A 20513-nucleotide genomic window follows, 5' to 3' on the forward strand; every position below is an offset into this window, starting at 1 on the left:
CCTTTTGTGTTTCCTTTTTTTTTTTTTTTTTTTTTTTGGAAACTCCTGTGGCCACAGGGGGAAGGGAAGAGCATACCTGACCACCCTGAGGCTGCACCAGCTGCCCAGCAGTTTGCTGCTGGGTTACGGCCTGGGTACAAACACATCCTGTTTGCTCCCCAAGTTCGTGGGAGCTGCCTGTGCAATGAGAGGTAGAGAAATCCTGCTAGTGCTGGTCTCAGCTACTGCACATCCTCATGGATAGATACCAGGACGTGTTTGTCTGCAGTACAGTCACATGAACGCTGCTGTTCCCATCCAGTGCCAGCCTGCAGCGGCTCCTTCCCCGTCCTGCCTGCCTCCTGGAGCTCTGATCCCGCTGTGGGACTCCGTCCCGTAAATGTTACTATCACCCTGAGACTGTTCCATCACAACATACATCTCCCACCTCCCAGTCTTGGGTTAGACAGCCTTGGTCTTACGTCTTGGATTCCAGCCTGGGAGAAGCAGTAAACCCTCTCCAGGGCTTACTGAAGTGAATGTGCTTTGCCTGGCTAGACGTGGGGACTGTACAGCATCTCCAGCCTCCTCCTGCCTTTACTGGAGAGAATTTGTAAACTGGCTGCTGTGATTCTGGGCTGGCCAAGCCGACATGTCCCTGGCTGCCAGCATTGTGGAGTTTTGTCATGGTGATGTGTGTGTGTGTCCTCCCAGCCTGGTTGTTACTCGGGAGCTAGCAGTGCTTGAACCCTGCTGGGGGCTTAGCACATGACTCTCAGCCTGAAACTGGCTCCGCATGTTGCCTTTTCTGTCTGCCAGCTCCCTCCTGTGTATTTGTTTAACTGTTTTGGCTGTTTTTTTCCCTTCCCACTGGGTCTCTGTCTACCAGGGCTTTCCGCAGGCAGCCCACAGAGTCACTCTCCTGGCATGCCCTCCCTGAGCTCGCCCTTTGCCCCCCCAGCTGCGTGCATGGGTCAGGTCCGCGCTGGGGATGGCAGCGCTGCCGTGTGCCTGGAGCCACGGGGTGAGGCCCTGCCTAAAGCCAGCGTGGCTCTTGAGGTCTGGGCGCCACGCTGTCAGCACCTCACCTCCTAACACCAGGGAACACGGACGGAGGCAGTCCCTGGGGAGAGCAACCCCGAGCATTTGCAAGCCGTGTCCAGCTCCACGGGAACCCACAGACCTTGCTGGAGAAAGTGCTGGCCCTGAGACAGCAAACCCGGCAGTAAGGAGGGATGCCACGAGCTTGTCCAACAACCGGATTTGTGTTGTGGGGATGAGGGTTGGGTGTGGGAGGAGAAAGGCTTTGTGTTGCACTGGAGAAATACAAAATGCTTCCTAAACACCTGCAACCTTATGAAGCCTCTGCTGTGCACGGAGTGTCCCAGAGTTAAACACATGGCCAAGCACGTTACTGTAAACCATGAGAGAATACACAGGAACAGATGATTTTCCCAGCTCCTTGCCCTGTGGCTGGACAGGGCTGATGACAGCCACCCTTTGGTTTTGTCTTACAGTTTACTCCTGCCTCGTGTCCTCTGGCCCCACCTCACTTGACACAAGACGCGAGCTGTGGCAGCAGAGAGGTGCTGCTGCTGGAGTCACTTGTCACTTCTCTCACCCTGCCTCATCTCGAATCTTCACTGCAGAGGCAGTTCTGCCTTTCCACCTTGTGTTGCCAGCATCCAGCAGAGCAATGAATTCTTGCAGCTGCGCCCTTGCTAATGTTGGCATCAGCCGCTCAGTGGAGTGTTAATGCCAGTCTGAAGGCATGTTCCTCCTCTCACGGCCACTGAGCTTTTCAGGTTCCCTGGAGCAAACTTTGGCTGTTGACAGCATCAGGTGTCTGCTCTGGACAGGGGTGCAGACGGGGTGAAAACAGATGCTGCTTTGAACAGGGGCTGCCTTGCCCGGGGGCATGTTCCAGCTGAGTGTAGCAAGGATTTTACCACAGGGCTCTGGAGATCAGCAAGGCGAGCCACGCTCTCGTGAAAAGAGGAGCTGCTCCCCTGACAACCCTGGCTTTAGCCAAGCTTGAGCACTTGACTTCTCGCTGCTGAGATTCAAACATTGCACGCTCTGACAACCCGGGGCAAAAGCAAGGTCTTGGGGAGGTGAGGTTTGTCCAGAACAGGCTGTGCCTGGGCTCAGCCGGGAAGGTGATGAGGATGCTCCCTGCAAAGCAGAGCTCTGCGAAGCCAGCAGTGTCCCTTCGAGTCATCATCGCCCCCTTGGGATTGTGGCTGTTGGCAAATGCTGAGTCAGGCAGGCTTGGAAGAGCATCTTGGTTGGAAAAGGACACAACGGGCCAGATCCTGAACCAGTTTAATTTGAACGTGCTGTGTGCACACCCCTGAGAGAACAGCACGGCTCTCTGTACCTCCTAAAACCCTTTTTGACCTTAGCCCAGCATGGAGCATTCTGGCTAGATAGAGTACAACCCTGAATATATGTATATATTTACATACACACACACATACACGATGTGTACGTACACGAGCATGTGCCTGCACATAACCAGCTAACTCATATGAGGGTATTTGAAAAAAAGGAGACAGAAACTCCTCCTTTTTGCAAGCCCTTTTGTATCCACTAAAAGGGTTTGGAGTCTCAACAGCTTCTGCCTTTACTGTGGTCATAAACCACCACACTATATCTGCAAGTCCCGGGTTGTATCCTGTGTGCTAGCAGCTGTTGCCCAGTCTGCTTGTCAAATGGCAGCTGCTGGCTGGGTGGGGGAAGTTCTACCCTCACTACCCCACATTTTCCCCCAAAGTTAATGCTGTAGCCACTTGGAAAAATCAGCATACACAGCATTTCTGGACCAGCATTGATTCAGTTTCTCCCACACCTTGGCTGAAACCTGATCTGTCTGTCTGTGTGCTTACTATAGAGCTGTCCAGAAGCTGGTTGAGGAGGACTTTTGCAGTGCAACCGTGCTGCAGATGGAGCAGTTGTGTTGGACAGTGCCATCTTCCTGCCCCAGAGCAGACCAACCAGCTGCAGTTCAGCCAGGAGGGCCATTTCAGGCGCTTGTGGCTCTGTCTTTGTTGAACTGGCTGAGCTAATTAGGTGAATTCCAGCATGCCATTGCTGAGTCCCGAACACAGTATGGGAATATCTTTACAGAGGATGTGTATCTGCAGTCACAGGTGAGTGGACAGCCACCCCTCATGCCATGCTGCAGGGAGGATGCACTCTGAACTCCCCGGTATTTTTCCATCTCCTGAGGTACTTTACTACTTAACAACGCAGAGCCAAAATTGGATCAGACTTCTGCTGTATTTTGCATCTATTATGCAGTTCATGCTGCCATGACTGATTTAATGTCTCCATTATCATGGAGCACTGGCCTGCCAATGACTCCAGCCATCCAGCACGCTCCTCGGCCATAACTAAACATCTTTAGGGAGCCTCGAGGGGCTGCTGAGCAATGCATCTTTAGAGCAAAAGCTCCTTGGAAGCAGGCTGTGCTTCTTTCTGCTCTGCTTGCAAGTCACTTCCCACTAAAGGCAAGGTGGGGCTGTGGGGGGGAACCCAGGGGAGCTGCCAAGTTTCTCTTCTGGCTTATCTGGTGCTCAGGGGGGACCCGAAAATAACTGCTCTGTGTGAGAAATGCTGAGGAGCTTCAGTCCCATAAAACCACGTGGAAATACAGCTGTAGGAGTGCCAGTGGGCCCTATAAGACAGGGCATGGCCCTCCTTAGAGGCAGCAGAAACCAGCTCTCTTCGGGTGCAGGCTGCTCCCTGGGCCCTGGGGTTGCCTGCATGTAGCTTAGCCAGCTGCTAAGGAACCAGGAGTTTCTCACAAAATACTGTTGGGCTTTTCAGTTTAGCAAGGAAAAGCATAACACACAAGCCACCTCTGGGTTCTTTCCCCAGACAGTACCTCGCTCAGTAAGGGATAGAAACTCTCCTCGCTGTGTGAAGGGGAAGGTTTATGTTGTCTAGGTCCTGAGGGTACTGGTAGGCCCGAATTGCTCTGACCAGCCTCACCTGTGGTCACCACCCCGCACCCACAGCCCAAGTTCTCTATTTAAGCTCAGCCTGGGGTTCCTTATTTGAGTTATGGGGTAGGTTATGGTTTTATGGTTAGGCTTGATGCTCTTAGGGGTCTTTTCCAACCTACCTGATTATTGTGCTGTTGTCCAGCTCCGCTGTGCCTGGCTATGCTCTGCCTGTTGCTTTGGGCTGTGATCTGCCATCCGGCTCTGGTTCTGTCCCATCACTGTGGACCTGCCAAGTAGTTGCTGGGCAGTGTCTGGCCATGGTTGCCTTCACCAGACCTGACTGGCCTCTGGACCAGCTCCCTGCTTTGGTATTGGACTGGCCTCACTGACATGAGCTCTGCTCATGATGTGGACTTCTGTCTAAACCTGACTGCTATCCCTGGGCAGCTCTGCTTGCTTAGACACTGGGGGGTCCCTGTCGTGCTAGCTGTGTTATTGTGCTCAGTTCCCCAGTGTATGTTCCTTAAAACCTGCACAGCAAGGACTTGGTGGTTGCTAACGTGGACCCAGGTTATGCCTCTAAGATATGCAAAGACCAAATCTCCTGCCCTTTATTGCTAACCTCCTCATTCTACTGGGCTTTAACCTGCTTATTCTCCTGCTCCAGCAAAAAGCTTCAGGAGGTCTGAGGTTTGCTTGCTCTCCGGACATCTAGTTTTCTGCAGATTTCTCTGTCCCTCTGCAACCCTTTCCAGAAGGGCATTTGGTCTCTGCCTAGGAACTGAGTGGCTGTGCTCAATGCAGAGATAAGAGTTCTCCAAGCCGTGTTGTGCAGAAACTCAGCTTAAATGATGTGACTAAACCCTAAGAGACCAAATCCTTTCTGCTTCCTAGCTAGAAGCTCAGTAGTCACCCCCTCAAGTGCGTGGAGGGCTGTGACCATCCCTCTGCGTGCCTGCTGCAACACAGCAATGTGCCTGGGCTGCTGCTTCTCTGGGAGGAGCCCTGTCCCTATGGCTGTGAGGAAACTTGCTTTGGCTTTCAGCTGGAGAGCTGTCTGCTTCCTTGCCTCAGGTGGCTCTGTTAAAGGTTATTCCGGCCCCTTAATCAAATTCAATATAGCTTTGTTTTCTTCTGCCCTCTAGGAGTCTGTGGGGGTTTGCTGTCAGAGCCTCCTGCAGGAGAATGGCATGGCTGTTAATGCAGCAATCGGCTCCGCTTTAGAGGGGAGAGAAATGCAGCGCTTCAGGGATGGGAAGCAGCAGGGGCATGTGAAAACTGGGAGTAAAAGTACAGCACAACTTGTGTGTGCTCTTTCACCACTTCTTACAGCAGGGGCTGGGAAGCAGGCAGCGCTGTGTCCCAGGTGGGTAGCGTGCCCTTCCCTAAAGGGAGGAAGCTGGTGCGGAGAGATGAAGAAAGGCTCAAAGTGATACAGAAAACCTTGCTCCCACTCCTGTGCTCTCAATGGAACAGATCCCATTCCCCTCTAATTACGGCACATCCTGGAAGGCATCAATTGCTCCAGGTCACTTTTCTTGAAGTGTTTGTTACACATCTTTCCCAGCAGGATTTTGGATGAGAGCAGAAGGCGTGCGTTTTCCCCACAGAACGGCTGCATGCCTGGGCTAGGTGAGAACGGAGTGGGTACCCACCCCTGCTCGGTGCAGTCAAAATCTTTGTGTCCTAGCATTAAAAGGCTAGTCAGCAAATAAGCTTATATAAAGCTTGTCAGAGACTCTGGAATAAATTCAGGTATGCTGCAACAACGGAGAGGTTAAATCCTTCCTTGTGCCCAAGGAAGGAGAGGCTGGGCAGGGGACTCTCAAGCTTCCCTGTCAAGGGGTGGTGAGATGCCAAAAGGCTGCCCAGCTTCACAGTAGTTGGGGTTAAACTGCTTGGTGTGCCACAAGCCTGCTGTGTCACTGAGTCTCTGTCCCAAAAAGCCAGAGACTGAATTAACTGGACAGAGTCTGAAAGCAGTGGGTTTTTGTTTTTCTTTGCGCCAAGAATGGCCACAGATCCCTTTCTGCTGTATGATAATTGTGAGCATGCAATGGAAGAAGTGTTAAACCTTTTTCCTGGTACTGGTGACATCCCGCATTTCTAACACTGCAAGAACTTAACATCTGACTGCTTATTTGTTTTGCGTATTGTTTATTTTCTTGCTCTGCTGAGCAAGGGCAATAGATCACTTTCATCTTTGTAAGTGAATTCAGTTTTGCTGGATTTAGGAGAATAAAACATCTTACCAGCATATTTCAAATTAATGTGTTGCTTTTTTTTTTTTTTTAAACTGAAGTTTCAAAACAAGTTGTATTTCTGTTGAGATTAGACTTCTATTTAATTTGCTTTTAATTAACAAGTCCTAGGCAGCAAATTCTTTCCTTTAGCTATCACCTCATTCCTCTACTTCAGTAGTATTTGTTTGCAAGCGTCTTGGAACAAAACGTGACCCTTAAATTGAAATTGGAAAGCTGGCTGAATTTCCTGGAGGCAAAAGCTGTTACTGTAACTTAGGGGGAAAGCGGCAGAAGGATTTTCAGTTTTGCCAGCCTAAAATACACACTTGCTTTTTGATTCCGTCTAATAGACGTAACTGTGAAATTGAACAATTTGGGGGAAGAACAGAAAAGCACAGATAATGGTAATACTGATAAAAGTTCCTCCCAGTATCACTTTTCTGAATAGCTTTGAAGCAGCTATAAAAAGCATTTAGTGCAATTGCAAAGCCCCTTTTACCGGTGCTCTGAACATCGTTGGAGAACATACCCCAGGTAGGGAGGCTGGAGAAGATCAAATGAGAAATGACAAACCTTTGCCTGTAAAGCTGTCAATACCTCGGGAGAGCTGAGCCAGCCGTGCCTATCCAAGGGAGCATACGACGAAGACACGGGCTGTGCTGGGTTTAAGCTCATGCTGTTTTTAAAGAGCACTGGTGTTGCCCGTCTCTGCTGGCAACGCTGACCTGGCTGATCGATGTGGCCGCAAATTTTGTCTCATTTTCTTGTCTAAGATGCATCTTCTCCTTTCATACTGCCCCTTTCTGCTGCTCAGTGTGAGACCGATGTACAATGTCAAAATAAATCCATGCGGCACCAGGGAGCACCATGAGCCTCATAGTAAGCGTGCACAGCGCCGTGCCAGCGTGGTTTCCTCCCCTCTGATGCGAGCCCGGGTAATTCATGAGGGTGTCTGCACTGCCTTTGATGCTATGAGGCTGCTGGAGACACTGGAACCAGTTTCTAAGATTTGGGGGCTGGATGTGGCAGGGTCAAGAGATCTGAAAGGCCCTTAGTTACCCGCTTGTAGTAAGCCACCTGCACGCAGAGACAGCCAAATTACCAGCATAAAAGTGAAAAATGACAAGAGTATTCATTAAATGCCATGCCTGGGCTAGGATCTGAGTGTACTGAAGGGTTTTTATCTCGGCGAAGGGGTAGGAGGCAGCTCGGTAGTTCCTGCTGCATTTCCTGCGCAGTGGGGGTTGGGGGCTGCATTGATTCTGGGATAAAAAGGACTTTCAGAGCGCTGGGAGGACGTGGTCTGACAGAAGCCAAAAGCAAGTAGTTTGGTTCAAGCCTGCTGGCTTTGCCTTGCTGTGCTGGGGAACTGGAGCAGCCAGTCCATCACCTGCCCCTGTCCCAGTCGGGGTAACTGCTGCATGGGAGCGGGTGATGGAGGGGAAAAGAGGGCAAAAAGGGCAGGCAGCTGCCCAGAGGGGCGGTGGTGGTCTGGTAGGAGCTACAAAGGCCAGCACTGATCGTATCAGGTACCCGGGGCTGGTTGTTTGGCTTTCAAGAGGGTTTGGTGGGCTTTGGCATGCCACCTTTCTTTAGTTGTCAGAAAGCCACCAAGCTCATGACAGAAAAAAAATACCATCAGCACTTTTTCAGGAGGTTCAATCTTCAACAAAAGAACATTCAATACTTGCAGGGAAAAGGAAAAAAAAAAGACTGGAATATTTTTAGTGAACATTTATTTAGGGGATAAGAATGTTTGGATCTAGAATCCTGACCGCCTCCAGACCGACATGTTGTTGTCTCAGCCACATGCTGCATGGGCAAAGGAGAGCACTGGGCACCTGGGGCCCAACATGGCTCGTGAAGCATGGGGAGGCTGATGAGAAGCCACCAGCATGTCTCTGCCCTGTGTGTGGCTTGCTGAGCAGAGCATATGGAGAGAGACCTGCAAACCAATGCTCCTCCTGACGTCTTCGCAGCTCAGAAAGCAACAAAAGTGGCCACCGTGAAGGCACTCGGTGAGGCCATGGCAGTGCTACCACCTCCTCACTCAGGGCTTGAGATGTTTGATGTCGGCGTTGCCTGCCCTCCTAGAGTTGCGTGACAAGAGAAAATTGTTCTGAAACCAAAGAAAAAGGCACCTAGGTGCTGCGGTTGAGGAAAGCTTGATGCCCAATGAGCCTGATACCCAATGGAAAGGGGCAGATTTGTTTTGGGGTCCTTCAGCTTGGAGTTATGAGGTGTTTGCAGCCCTGTGACGCTTGGGTTTTGGGTAGATCTCTCAGACGTGAGGCCGTGACTGGACTGGGAGCTGTGCGGCCCCTCAGCAGTGGCTGCTCAGGGGCTGGAGGCCTGTGGGACACGAGTCAGAGAAATGAAGTTGCCCTGGGGGAGAAATCTTTCCTCATGGAGCGAAGCGGGTACACACACAGTGCGTGGCTCTGTGGCTCACTGGTGAAACAAGGTGTGAAGCAAGATATCACTCTGCGGGCTTTTCCACCCCGGGGTTCAAAGGGCCCACGGTCTGGGACCGTCCCCGTGGGGTTCCCGCTGAGGAACCCCATTCCCTCGGCGCCTGCCGGGCACCCGCGGCCCTCCCGGCTCTCACCACCCACCGCCGCCACACGGAGGCGCGGGGGGCCGGGGCCCTGCAGCCGGCTTGGGGAGAGGCGGGGGGCGGGGGGGGGCGGCTCGGCGGGCACCGAGCACCGGCTCCGCGCCGCCTCCACGGCCCCCCTCAGCCCCCGGGGGGGGGGGGGGGGCTCCGGACGCCCCCTCCCCGTCTCCCCGCCCCCGTAGCGGCGGGAGGAGGCGGCGCCGGGCCGGGCGCGGCGGCGAGGGGCAGAGCCCGGCGGGCGGCGGGGCGGCCCCGCTCCCCGTGAAGAGGCGGCGCGGCAGGGCAGCGGCCGCCGCCATGCAGCCGTTGCACCGGGCCCCGGCGCTGCTGCTGCTGGCCGCCGGTGAGTGAGGGCTGGAGGGGGTGCGCCGCCATCCCAGCGGGAGGGTGGGGGCAGGCACCGGGACCCCCTCCCCGCTTCCATCCCTTCCATCCCTCCGGTGCCGTCCCCGGGTAGCGGAGCGCCCTGAGCACCGGGGGTCATCCATCCCTGCCCCCGGGGCACCGGCACCTCTGCGGGTGGCAGGTCCCCAGCACCCCGCTTACCCCAAGAACCGGGACCCGCTGTTGGGTCCCCGCAGGTCTCCTTGGGTACCGAGCTCCCCCTGAGCACCAGCACCCCAAGGGGTGGTGGCTGGTTGCCCCCCGGTTGTGGGGTGCCCGTGGGTTTTGCTCGCCCAGGGTCTCCAGCAATGATGACGGGGTCCCCGGTGGGGACCCTGCACGCCATGGCCAGTCCCGACTGCCCTCGCGATGCTGTGAGGACGGACGTCGCCCGGAATGGGGTGAGCTGCCCGCCACGGAGGACCTTGCTACGCCAGGGCTGCCCCCAAAGCGCTCTCTTGTGTTTATGGCTTCTTCTGGCGTCGTGGTAATTTTACCAACTACCACAAAACTGCCACAAAGGAAGGGGGAACCACAAATTGCTCCGCGTTCCCCCCTCCAAGAGCCTCCCCTTGAAATTTGGAGGAGAGGTAGGGTGCCAGGGAGAGGCAATTAAGTGCAAGAATAATTGTACTCGGAATAGTTGCGAGGGCTTTGCTCCTATTTTTAAATAATCTGGGGAAATTTCCCAACAAAGGGCTCCCCTCCCCAAGACTCATGAGGCTGCGATTGCGCTCGCCCTCCCTGCCACCGTCTCTTTTGTACCAAAATCTGGTCAGAGCGAAGCTGAGAAACAGGAGTTCGGAACGGGGACATCTAAAGTGTGGGGGAGTCTTTGTCTTGAGTCATCCTGGCAGGGAGGGAAGGGCTGGTTTCCCAACCAGTCGCTGTCTTCCAGCACGACCGAGCTGTGATACGGTGACATCCAGCCCCCTGGCATGTCTGTCTTATTACCCCAAGCTCCTGAAAATGTTCGTGGGGGAATGTGTCATCTGGAAGCTCTGTGGAGTCTCTCTGTCCCTGAGCTGTATGTACAGCGCCTTGCCCCTGTGGTCTGGAGCTCCCTAAAGAGAAGGGATAAAGCCTTTTAGGTTTGGAAACAATAGTGAGCTTAAAGAGCAAAATGGATCAAAAAACCTGTTGGGGTTCTGTGCCAATACTCCGTGGCACAGAAGCACTAAGCCTTTCCTGAGCTGAGCTGGGAGCCAGCTCCGTGTTTCCCTCGAGGCAGGCTGTCCACGCTAGGGAAAACCTCGGGCACAGCTTGCAGAAGTCCTTTAGCCGCATCTCATTGGGAAACCTGTGCCCCAAATTCTGCCAGACCTCCGCCTCCTCCATGGAGCAGGGCAATGAGCATGGTTAGGAGCAGCCGTATTCCTATCCCACCATTCTGCCAGCGCAGGCTGGCCCCATCCCCACGCTTGAAAGCTGCATTTGCTCTGCGGGGAATGGACAGGGACCTCGTGGTGGTTTTAAAATCTGGCACCCAAAAGGTCTACAGCTGATGCTGCTGTGCTGAGGGAGGGTGTTTCCTCTTCTGCACAGACTGCTGGAAACTTTCTAGCGTTGCTGTCCAGCTGGTGATGATACAGAGGATTTGGGTCCTTGGATTTCCCTGTGATCCTCTCTGCTGTCCTAGCAGAGAGAGGCGGAGGGATGGGAGACGAGGGGTGGCCCAGAGGGGCAGCTCAGTTCCTCATCTAGTGAAACTGGTAATCCTGGTGTGTTGTGGTGGCTGGACTTGGATGGCCAGGCATCTCTGGAGACCTGTTTTCCTACCTAGCTGGAAGGTCAGAATTAGAGACAAAGACTGCTGAGAATTTCTAAATTGAGCCCATTTTGGTTAGCAGCTTTGCTCAGTGGTTAAGGAGCTGTTCCAGCCTGGCATAATTCAGTGCGTTGTGGCTTCGCTCCTCCAGTCCCACAAGACAGGCATGGTTAAAAGCCGAGAGCTGCAGGGTCTGCATCCCTGATGCTGAGGGAAAGGCGTGCTTGCAGCTGCCTCCTGGGGTCGGGAGCTTCTGCAGACCCTCGGGACAGGCTAAACATGCCCCACATCGGGGTCCCCGGAGCAGGCTGAGCAGTGTGTAGGTCTGCTGGCAGAGCATGGAAACATCTCTCCAGGCTCTTGGGTATCTGAGCCCCTTTGCTTTTGCAAGTAGGAAAATGATGTGGTTAAAAGCAGGGGAGAGGGCAGGGAAGCGGTCTTTTCCCTCTCATTGTCTCCCCAGGTGCTTGTCTGCATGTGGGCTATTTATTATTTTTTTCCCTTCTGCCTGCTTAGAAGATTCCTTGTTAGCAGTGTGTGAACAGCCGGAGCTGAGGGAGTATAAATCAGGATGGATGAAAATTCCCTGTAGTCAATTTTTCCTTGGCCTCTTCAGTGCCATAAGGAAATGTTCATTTAATTATAGGCATCAGGGGTAGAAATAACTACATTAAGCCCTCAAGGGGAAGCTGCAGGCGACAAGCTGCAGATCAGAGCACACAAAAGTTTTTTTTTTTTTTCCCCTCTGCTCAGCGTGGGAAGACGCTCCGGCATTTTGTGGGTAAATAAGTGAGCAGGAGACACAAAGGCAGCCGGGCCGCGGTGAGAGGGGCTGCGGGGAAGGTGCGTTGCGGCCCACAGCTGGCAGTCGGGTGAACTTGCTTCCAGTCCTCGCCGGCTATTGAAACACGTAATCCCGAAAGAATGGAGAGAGGCTATTTGTCAGCCACACGAGCGCAGCCCGGGCAGAGTCGCACAGAGGCAGAGCAAACACGTGCCTTGGTTTGCTCAGAGGGCCAGGGATGCTGGCGAGGAAGACGCGCCCTGCTGGCGCTCCCATCGGACCCCGCCGTCCCCGTGCCGAGCCCCGTTGTGCCTCCCGGGATCTGGATGCGCGTTCTGTGCTCAGGGTTGTGCCCGGTGAGTCGTAAAGTCCTTTGGGCTGAGCCGGTGTCAAAGGCTTCTGCTCCGCTGGGGCCGTGTCTGGAGGGATGTCTGTCCTGCCTTCTGCAGCAGCGCTTGTCCTGCCCGGGCAGGGAGGTTTGCAGGCAGGGCAGCCGTGCACCTTTACTCGGTGTGCTGGAAACAGGACCGGGGCGTGCAGCCCAGACAGAGCGAGTAGTGGGAGCAAAGGCCTGGCGAGGTGACTTTCTGGCAGGCAGTTGAAATGTTTTGGGCAAAGGAATCCGTGGGCGGTGTTGTTTTTGTTTTGCTTTGTTTGTTGTTTTTTTTTCCCCAGATCAGTTGCTTTCATCCTGTGGTCTGTTAACCCCTGGGGCTTGCGGGCTGCTTTGAGGATGCTTAGGAAAGGTAACCGAGAGAGGTAAATTCACTTGTGCTGGGCGCAACTGCCTACCTGGCGCTGTTTCCCCGGGGGCTGCGTCTCCCCCCGAGCAGGGACCCGCCGCGGTCGATAGCGAGAAGCGCGGAGGAGCAGACGCGGCAGCAGCAGAGGAGGGAGGTGTGAAGGCTACGAGACGATCCGGGGAGGGAGCGAAGGGAAACAGTCTGCGAGGCTGAAACCAGGCACGGTTGTGACTCCCGGCATGAATGGCTGATGGAAGGGGGGAGAGGGGCTCGCCTGAGCTGCTGCGGCCTGGTTCTGTGGAGTCTGCTGGGAGACTGGCTCTGCTCAGAGCGGGCCGAGGGTCCGGCAGCCCTGCAGGTCAGACCTCGGTGCATGTCCGCTGCTGGAGGGCACGTCTGCAGCTGGCTGCAAAAGCAGGTGCCCGTCCTGGCGTTCCTGGCCTCCTCCCATCGTGGTACCTGCGCTGCCTGCTGGAGGTGTTCTCCGCTGAGGTGTCAGGGGAGCAAACGCGTGCGGTCTGTTGTGGCGAGGTGGTGCCTGCTCGGTGTGTGCAACTTGCACGCCCTGCTCCCCGTGTTCGAGCTCCCTGGTTATATTAGCTGTTAAGATCTCTAAAAGCTTTGAGATGCTGGCACAACTACGGGGTGCTTTAGGATCTCCTTCTAAAGAGTTGCCCCATTGCAAGGGCCTCCAGCTGTGCCTCGTCGCCTTCTCCTCAGTTCGTGCGGGGCCTGTACGTGCTCCCCGCGTTACTTCTCCCATTGCTTTGCAAAACGTACCAGGGCCGTGGGATGGTGGATGGCTTCGAGGGACACCCAGTGAGGGACCTGCTTGCTGACAGTACGGGAGGAGGATGGCAGTCTGATCTTGTTTTCTGAAGTCCTAATTAGACACGCTCTCGGATTAGGGACCTGGCTGGATGTGTGAGAGGTCCGGGGCACTGGGGGAGCAGCAGCAGGGCCGGGCTGGGAGAGGGGCAGTGCTCCAGGCTGTAACTGAATTAGCACCAGAATGACTTGGCTGTTAAATGGCTCTCCTGTTTGCACCCTGCTGAGAGCCCAACTTCAGGTGAGAGTGGGGGAATCAGCTGGGACAGCCCTCAGCTGAACAGCATTACGCTTCTCCTCTTCCTCCTGTCTGCAGCTGGGATTATTTTTTTTTTTGTTATTTAAATCAGCGTCGTGTTTTGTTATGTTTTGTGAGCGTTTCTGCGTTGGCAGCTCTGCCCGGGGCCTCTCTCCTCCCTGCCCTCGGGCCTTGCTCCCCAGCTTTTGCAGGCGGTGGTCTGGGGGAGGGCAGATCCGTGGCAGATGCTTCCCTCATCTGGTCATTGTGTTCCTGTCCTACCCGATTATCGGCGAATGACCCATTCCTGACCCAGTGCTCCTAGGAAATAACGTTGTTGGATAACTCCGGGGTCCGGGCTGAGCCTGAAAGGAAGGTCAACGGTAGCAGGGCCAGATGGACGTCGTTGGGGCTGCCACGTTGGCCACACCGAGGTGCCCTGGCCTCCCTCCCTGGTACCCGTTGTACACCCGCCTGGGTGGTATTGTACAGGCTCTGCTAGTCGGTGGTGAGAGCCAAGAAAGTCAGAGCATGTGCTCCAGGCTAATGTTCTTCCCCTCAGCCAGGGCTGATCCTGCCTTCCTGGCGGTGTGTCACAGTCCCAGCACTGGAGAAGGAGAGGTAAAACCAGCTGATAGCGCTGGGGAGATGGGCAAACTAAAGGGCACGCAACCCCTCTGTAGGTCGAGCCAACGTGATGACACCTTATAGGATGTTTGTGTTATTTCCTTGGAGAGAAAACTGAGGTTTGCTCGTTGTTAATTAAAAAGCAAGAAAATTTTAAAGGCCGTTTGACACAGTCCTAGCCAGATTCCATTTCACGTCCCCAAGTCCCTCCTCTCATTTCAGCTGGATCCAGAAGTGACTTATTTCCTCTTTCCCTGCTAGTCCTGTTCCATAGGCCGGTTGGGAGCTTTTAAGCAGCTGCCCCATCCCGTGGAGAGGTGGCTTGCTTTGTGGCAAAGGGACAACGTGGTTCTTGGTTGGCTAACGTAGAAAACGCTTTGGGGTTCTCCTAGGGTTGAGCACAAACATGAAACTCCTTTTATTCCCAGCAGTTCGGGAGATAGGCGGCAGATGTTCTTTTCTCAGATTGTTTTTATTTTTTTTCCTTGCTATTGAGCAAAACTCCTCCATCTGCCTTTTCGGGCTCTTTTGTCGCATCCTCTGCTGAGCTGAGCAGAGCAAGCTTCACTGCTGTGAGCTGAAGCCATTTTCTGAGGCACCAGTGGGATCAGCGACCAGCAAACTCGTTTCACGTGCGTATCCTCCAGGCTGGCGCTTCTCCAGCGGCTGTGGCAAGGTAACACTATTGCTCCCTGTTGTTGAAACTGCCCCATTCCGCTCCTCGTGGAGGTGAAGCCTCTTCAGCAAGGTCGGTGTTCCCTCCACGTGTCACGTTTGTGGGTGCTGCCAGCTGGAGAGCTCGAGAGTTCGCAGCCAGAGCGAGAGCTCCCGCGCTGTTCCTGCTGCACGCTCTCTGCCTTTGTTCCCTCTCCCCGCGCCGCTTACCTCTCCCACTTTCCCTGCGCTCTGTGAGCTGGGGCTGGTGTTGCCTCCCGTGCTCACATCCCTGCTGTTTCCCCGAAGGCTGGCTGCCCTCTTTAGCATGCAGAGCCTCGTCTCCTCCAGGTTACGCAGAGGTGCCGCAAAAATAGAAACGAGAGACAAACGCCCCATTGAAGCAGCTGGCGAGCCCTGGCTCCGTTCCCTGCTCCCTCCCATCTCCAGTCGCAGGGTTTTATTCGCGTTTCTTTTCTCCTACCGTTTGATATGCCTTTTAAAATACCAGACTGGAGACTGATGGCTAATGGAAGTCGCCTGATCCCTGTTCCCCATCCTAGGAGGACAATGGCTAGCTGCTGACTCCTTGGGTTGGATTTCTCAGCTGTGCTCCCCGGCCGCCCAGCTCAGCTCGTGCTTTGATTCTTTCTTTGCCTCAGAGTTGACAGCTGCATCGAGCTCCTTTATCAGATGCTTGGAAGAGAGGGGGGGGGAAGTGACAAATCTGCGTTCGGCACCCCAAGACTTTGGGTTGGTGCTGCTGCAAAAGGTATGAGTTGGTGTCAGGATGCTGTCTGGAGAAGGTGCCTTGTGATACCTGGGCTGGGGCTGGCGCAGGCAGTTCCCCCAGGCCGACCTCTGCACCCTGTGCCCGTGGGTCAGGCCCCAGGCTGGTGTCCTACCCCACATCCACTCCCGGAGAAACCTGCCTGTCTCGGGCCGTGTCTATTAATGCCTCCCTCTTAGGGATGAGGCGGTGCAGTTTTATCTTGGGCTGAGGAGAGCAGAGCATCCCAGTAAGCAAGATAATGCAGCTTAAGGGGTTTTAACTGGGTAAACACTTCAGAGTTAAATGAGGGTAAACGAAGTCCCAGGACCTGAGCTTCCTGCAGGGGTGGGATTAGCTCCCTGGCTGCCCAGGTTCATCTGCCACGAGATGTCTGTTGTAGGGCTGTTGGGCTGGGCTGGGGCTTGGAGGCAGCACAAACGGTGTGTGGCTCGGTGTGGAGCTGAGAAGCTTGAGCCATGCCTGGAGCTGGCGCAGAGCTGTGTGTTGAGGCTTTGCCTAGCTGGCAGGGGGACCTGGGCTGTGCATAAGTAGGATCCAGGCGGTTTTACTCCCAACTACGCCACATTTTCCACATGTCCTTGGACCTCTGCTGTAGTCTTTCCCCATCCTTCTGCTCCCCTTTTCTGGATAATTGGAGAATAACGCTCCCTTTCCGCCCCTTGCTGCTCTCTGTCATGTTTCCTCAAGCAGTAAGCTCCTCAAGACAAGGGCTGTCCCCGGCTGGGCCGTTCGGGGCTCAGCAGTACCCCGTTACTGCTGCAGACACTCCAGTTCTCTTGTGGCAGGCTGGGGATGCCCGGTCTGGGCAGCGGCGCTTCGGAGCCTGGTGAGCACCACTCAGTCGGCGGCACGACAGCAGGCCGGGTCTCTCTGGACCAACACACTCCTGCACGAGAGGTGTGCAATTTCTCATTTCCAGCTGTGCATTTCACTGTGTGTGGCTCCCAGGGAGCTGGCCCGTCCCCAGGGGTGCCTTGGTTGGCTCCGTGATGCTGCAGCAGCCTCCTTCCCCTCCGGTGCTCTTTTGCCATTTGCTTTTTGCCGCTGCGCTGGCCTCAGCCAGTCTTGCCTTGGATCAATAGAACAAAACAATCGAGACTGAGGAGTGCAGAAGCCTGACTCAAGTGTCTATGGGAAAGAATAACCAATACTGGGTTTTGCTCGGTTCAGAGAAGAGCAGAGGTAGGCGGAGAAGCTCGGAGCACGCACAAGGCTTGAGAAGTGCATTTCTGGGCTTCCAGCCTTCCCAGGGCAGGGCTGGTAACCAGCCTGGCAAGCGAGCAGCAACTCCCAAACATTTTTCTGTGCTAAGAAGCCAATATTTTCAGTGAAAGCACGAGGGCCAGCCGTAACTCATCTTGGCACTTGCATTGATTTGAATTTGTCCTTCTGGACGTGGTGGTGGGAAGGAACCTTGGGAGGTCGCCCAGTCTGTGCCCTTGCCTGAAGGCAGATTCAGCTCTGCCTGAATCATTCCAGGCCACGTGTACCCAAATCTGCGTGCAGCATCCAGGTGATGTCTCAGCAGTGCTTTGTAAAATCTCTGTTTCTAATGCTTCAGGACTTTGCAAGCGTTTTCACATGTGCATTCCAGTGATATCTCAGAGACATTTCTAATACAGGAGCTTCTCTTAAGAAGTTTCTAACGGATGGTTTCCTATCTTATATCAGAGAATGTTTGGTGCTAGTTCCCAAGGTGGTGACTTACCACTTTGCAGCGTCCCTTTTCATAATATTTCTGTTATTTCCATCCTTGGGATCACCTGGCTTTATCTACAGTCTTCCTTTGTAGTGAGGACGTCTCCTAGCTTTGTTTCCTTGGCTAATTTCATTATCTTGTTCCTGATTTTTTGTGCCAAGGTCACTTAGGAAAATGTTAAACAACACCAGGTCCAAGGACAGACCTTGAGGATTTCTCCTAACAGCCTCCCTCCAGCACAAGCCCCTGTCAGTTTTCCTATAGCCCATGCGTTACAGTTGCCTTACAGTTTTTCAACTAATCACTGTCTTTTCTTGCTTCTCTTGTAACTCAGTGTGGGGCACCGTATCTGATATTTTTCTGAACTCCAGATGGAGTAGATCTGCTGCACTTCTCCAGTCTAGAAAATAAGTTATCAAAGAAAGATACCAAATTAGTCTTCATTTCAGCTTATTCAATTAGTTCAGTTCAGTGACTAGTTCATTAAAAATTGAAAAAAACTGAATATGAGCTGAGAAAGCAGGAAAACTTGTCTTTTTTTTCTTCTAATCTCCAAATAAAAATCAGCTGTGAGAGGATGAGATCTCGTTTTAATGCGCTGAAGAACAGAGGGCTAGGAAGCCCTCAGTTCACCCAAATTAGTTACTTCGCTTGCTTAAGAAAAATGTTTTAAATGCAAAGCGTGGTTTGGTAGATGTATTTTTTCTTTATGTCCCCGTGCTTGTCGTGGTATTTCTCGGTTGAATAAAGCCACGTTCCAGATGCTGTTTTCCTGCATTTTGATTGAAGTTCAATATGCATGTGAATGTACCTTGACACAAATCACAATTAAAGGCTCATCTAGGAATCAAGGAGTGTCAGTCAAACTTTCTAATATGTAAAATGGAAATACCAAGTATATAATTGTTTAAACAAAAGTGTAAAATGCCACCTGCATCCCTGCTCAGCATTAGGTAGTGTTTGCTGTTAGTTTGCCTTAATTCTTACCTGTGACAGTCAGCCTGTCTGTGCAAAAACTAAAGATGCGAATGCAAAATGAAGTTCAAATCAATGGCTTAAAAATAGATTTCCAGCCTTCTGATTTAAAACATGATTAATATTGATGATTTAAATAATTTTGGTTTAAATCAATCCCCCTGTATATAATACAGCTGTGTATCGGGAACACTGGGGTGAAGCCTTGGCTGGGTGACAGTGGAATAGAAAACCGACGTTGACTCCGCAGAGCCGGGGTTTTATGCTGTAAGTATGAGCCGTTCCACCTCCTCTCCAGGACGGGTGACTCATGAGGCACCTTGTCCTTTCAGGGAGGCAGAAAGCCCCCGAAAAGCTGCCCCATCACTGCCCCATTGAAGGGAAGTGCCCAGGGCTGAGCGGGTGCTTGGCACCGGCTCCTCGGGGATGTGAATGCTCCTCTGTCTGGTTGTGAATGTTTCCCCAGATAGCCGGATTTTCCTCGTCAGCTGAGTGCAGCCCGTGTGCGGGGCAGGTTACCCCAAGGCAGGTTGGTTTTGGCAGGAGCAGGTTGTCTGGAGACTAGCCTGCTGCTTGCCAGTCCTCTCTGATGTGGGTTTGTTGTCTCTATACAGGAACTTTGTGCCTCTGCCTTGCCTCCTCGGAGGAATCGACCACTGATGGCCTCACTTCAACCTCCCTGCTGGAGTTTGCCATGATGTCCCATCTGGAGGCCATGAATTCCCACGAGCAATCCAGCCCCGAGGCCGTGGAGCCTGATCTCATCCCTGGCTCTCTGCATGCTGCCCCGGGATCAGGCTTTGCCAGCGAGGAGAACGAAGAGTCCAAGATCTTACAGCCCCCACAGTACTTCTGGGAAGATGGGGGAGAGCTCAACGACTCCAGCTTGGACATGGGACAAGCAACAGGTGGGCTATTTTTACCTTGTTCTTCCTCTCCTCTCCACCAGGGCTCTGGGGAGGCGAAGGGATGCAGGGATCTGTTTTCCTGCTTTGACACAACTCTTGCTAAGAGGGTTGAGATTAAACGTCAGCTCTATTTTCTCACCTCAGTGCCTGATGTGTCCCCAGTGAACCCTGAGCAAGCACAGGCTTTAGAAATCAAGTTACAGCTGAGCCTTTATTCCTGAGCTGCTGTGAGGTTCCCTGAGCTGGGGGGGGGGGGGGGGGAAAGCATCACATCCACCTATTTTCCCATTTGCCTCATGCCCTTCTTTCTCTTTCACTCCTTCTCCCTTTTATTCTCTTTTCTTTCTTCTTTCCATTGCCATCAATTAGTTACGATCTAAAGGTATCAAGGCCATCTTAGGGTTTGACTCGCAGCTGGATCCCCTGGGCCAAATTCTGGTTTCCTCACCTTGTGACTTCAGCAGGGATTTGGCCTGATGAAAGACAACGGGTTTTTTCCCCTGGTCAGCTGCCCCATTGCTGTCCTGCCTGCTCCCTGGGGAGCCCAAGGCCACGCTGAGCTTTGCTAGTGTTTCTGCTTGCTTTCCTCCGTGGATGTTTTTGAGCGTTGGTCCCCTCAGTGGTCTCCCCTCTGAATCCCTTATTGGCTTTGAGGTGTTCTTGGCGAGGGATGGGAGGAAGGAGGAGGAGTCTCTGCAGGGTTTCCAGTAGCTTAGGAGATTATTTCACATACTCCCGCTCTTAAGTGTCTTGTGGGGCGTGTATTAAACGTTACCCAGGGGCCAGGCCTTCAGCCTTATCCCTCCTCCCTTATCCAGTGTCGCTGCCTCCCTCCCAGCAGGTCTGACTCAGGCCTGGAGTTAGAAGGCACAAGTCTTGTTTTAGCTTTATCTTCACACCCGTTTCTGACCTTAAAAAGAGCTGTGCTCCCCCAGGGCTGAGGTCTGCTGCAGCATGCCGACTGGCAGCGCTGTGCCTCGGGCCGCCCGCTGGGGCCCAGGCCGTGCTCTGGAGGACAAGGGCGATCCCCACGTAGGTCTCTGAAGCCCTTTGCTCACTTACGTTGCCCTTAAACTCATCCAGCCACGCTCCCATGCCACGCGCTCATGCAGCCCCAGGGCACTTGCAGGCCTGGCCGTGGGGAAGCTGTGCAGATGCTTCCTCTGCAGCGATGCTCGCGGGGGATGTTCCCACCAGTGCATCCTTGGGACACGCTCTGGCTTAGCCGCTCTCACGAGCTGGCAGCGTGCTCAGCGGCGCTTTTATTGGTGTGCCAGCAGGCACCTGCATGTACTCCCAGATCTGGACGTGACTTGGAGAACA

General features: G+C 53.7%; 1 protein-coding gene across 2 annotated transcripts in view; it reads left to right on the forward strand.

Moving 5' to 3' along the window:
* The first annotated feature begins 8874 nt into the window (after positions 1-8874).
* PODXL2 (podocalyxin like 2) overlaps positions 8875-20513 on the forward strand; it is a 30191-nt gene continuing 18552 nt past the window's right edge. The window contains exons 1-2 of one of the 2 annotated variants that reach the window (XM_048068815.2): positions 8875-9132; positions 18897-19190. In XM_048068815.2, coding sequence (XP_047924772.1) covers positions 9087-9132; positions 18897-19190 — 340 coding nt within the window. In that variant the 5' untranslated portion in view covers positions 8875-9086. Of the gene's footprint in view, positions 9133-11931; positions 12082-18896; positions 19191-20513 lie in introns of those variants that run through there. The other variant, XM_013184275.3, reaches the window with a different exon arrangement.

This window comes from Anser cygnoides, chromosome 10 (assembly GCF_040182565.1).
Source record: "Anser cygnoides isolate HZ-2024a breed goose chromosome 10, Taihu_goose_T2T_genome, whole genome shotgun sequence".
Taxonomy (NCBI): domain Eukaryota; kingdom Metazoa; phylum Chordata; class Aves; order Anseriformes; family Anatidae; genus Anser; species Anser cygnoides.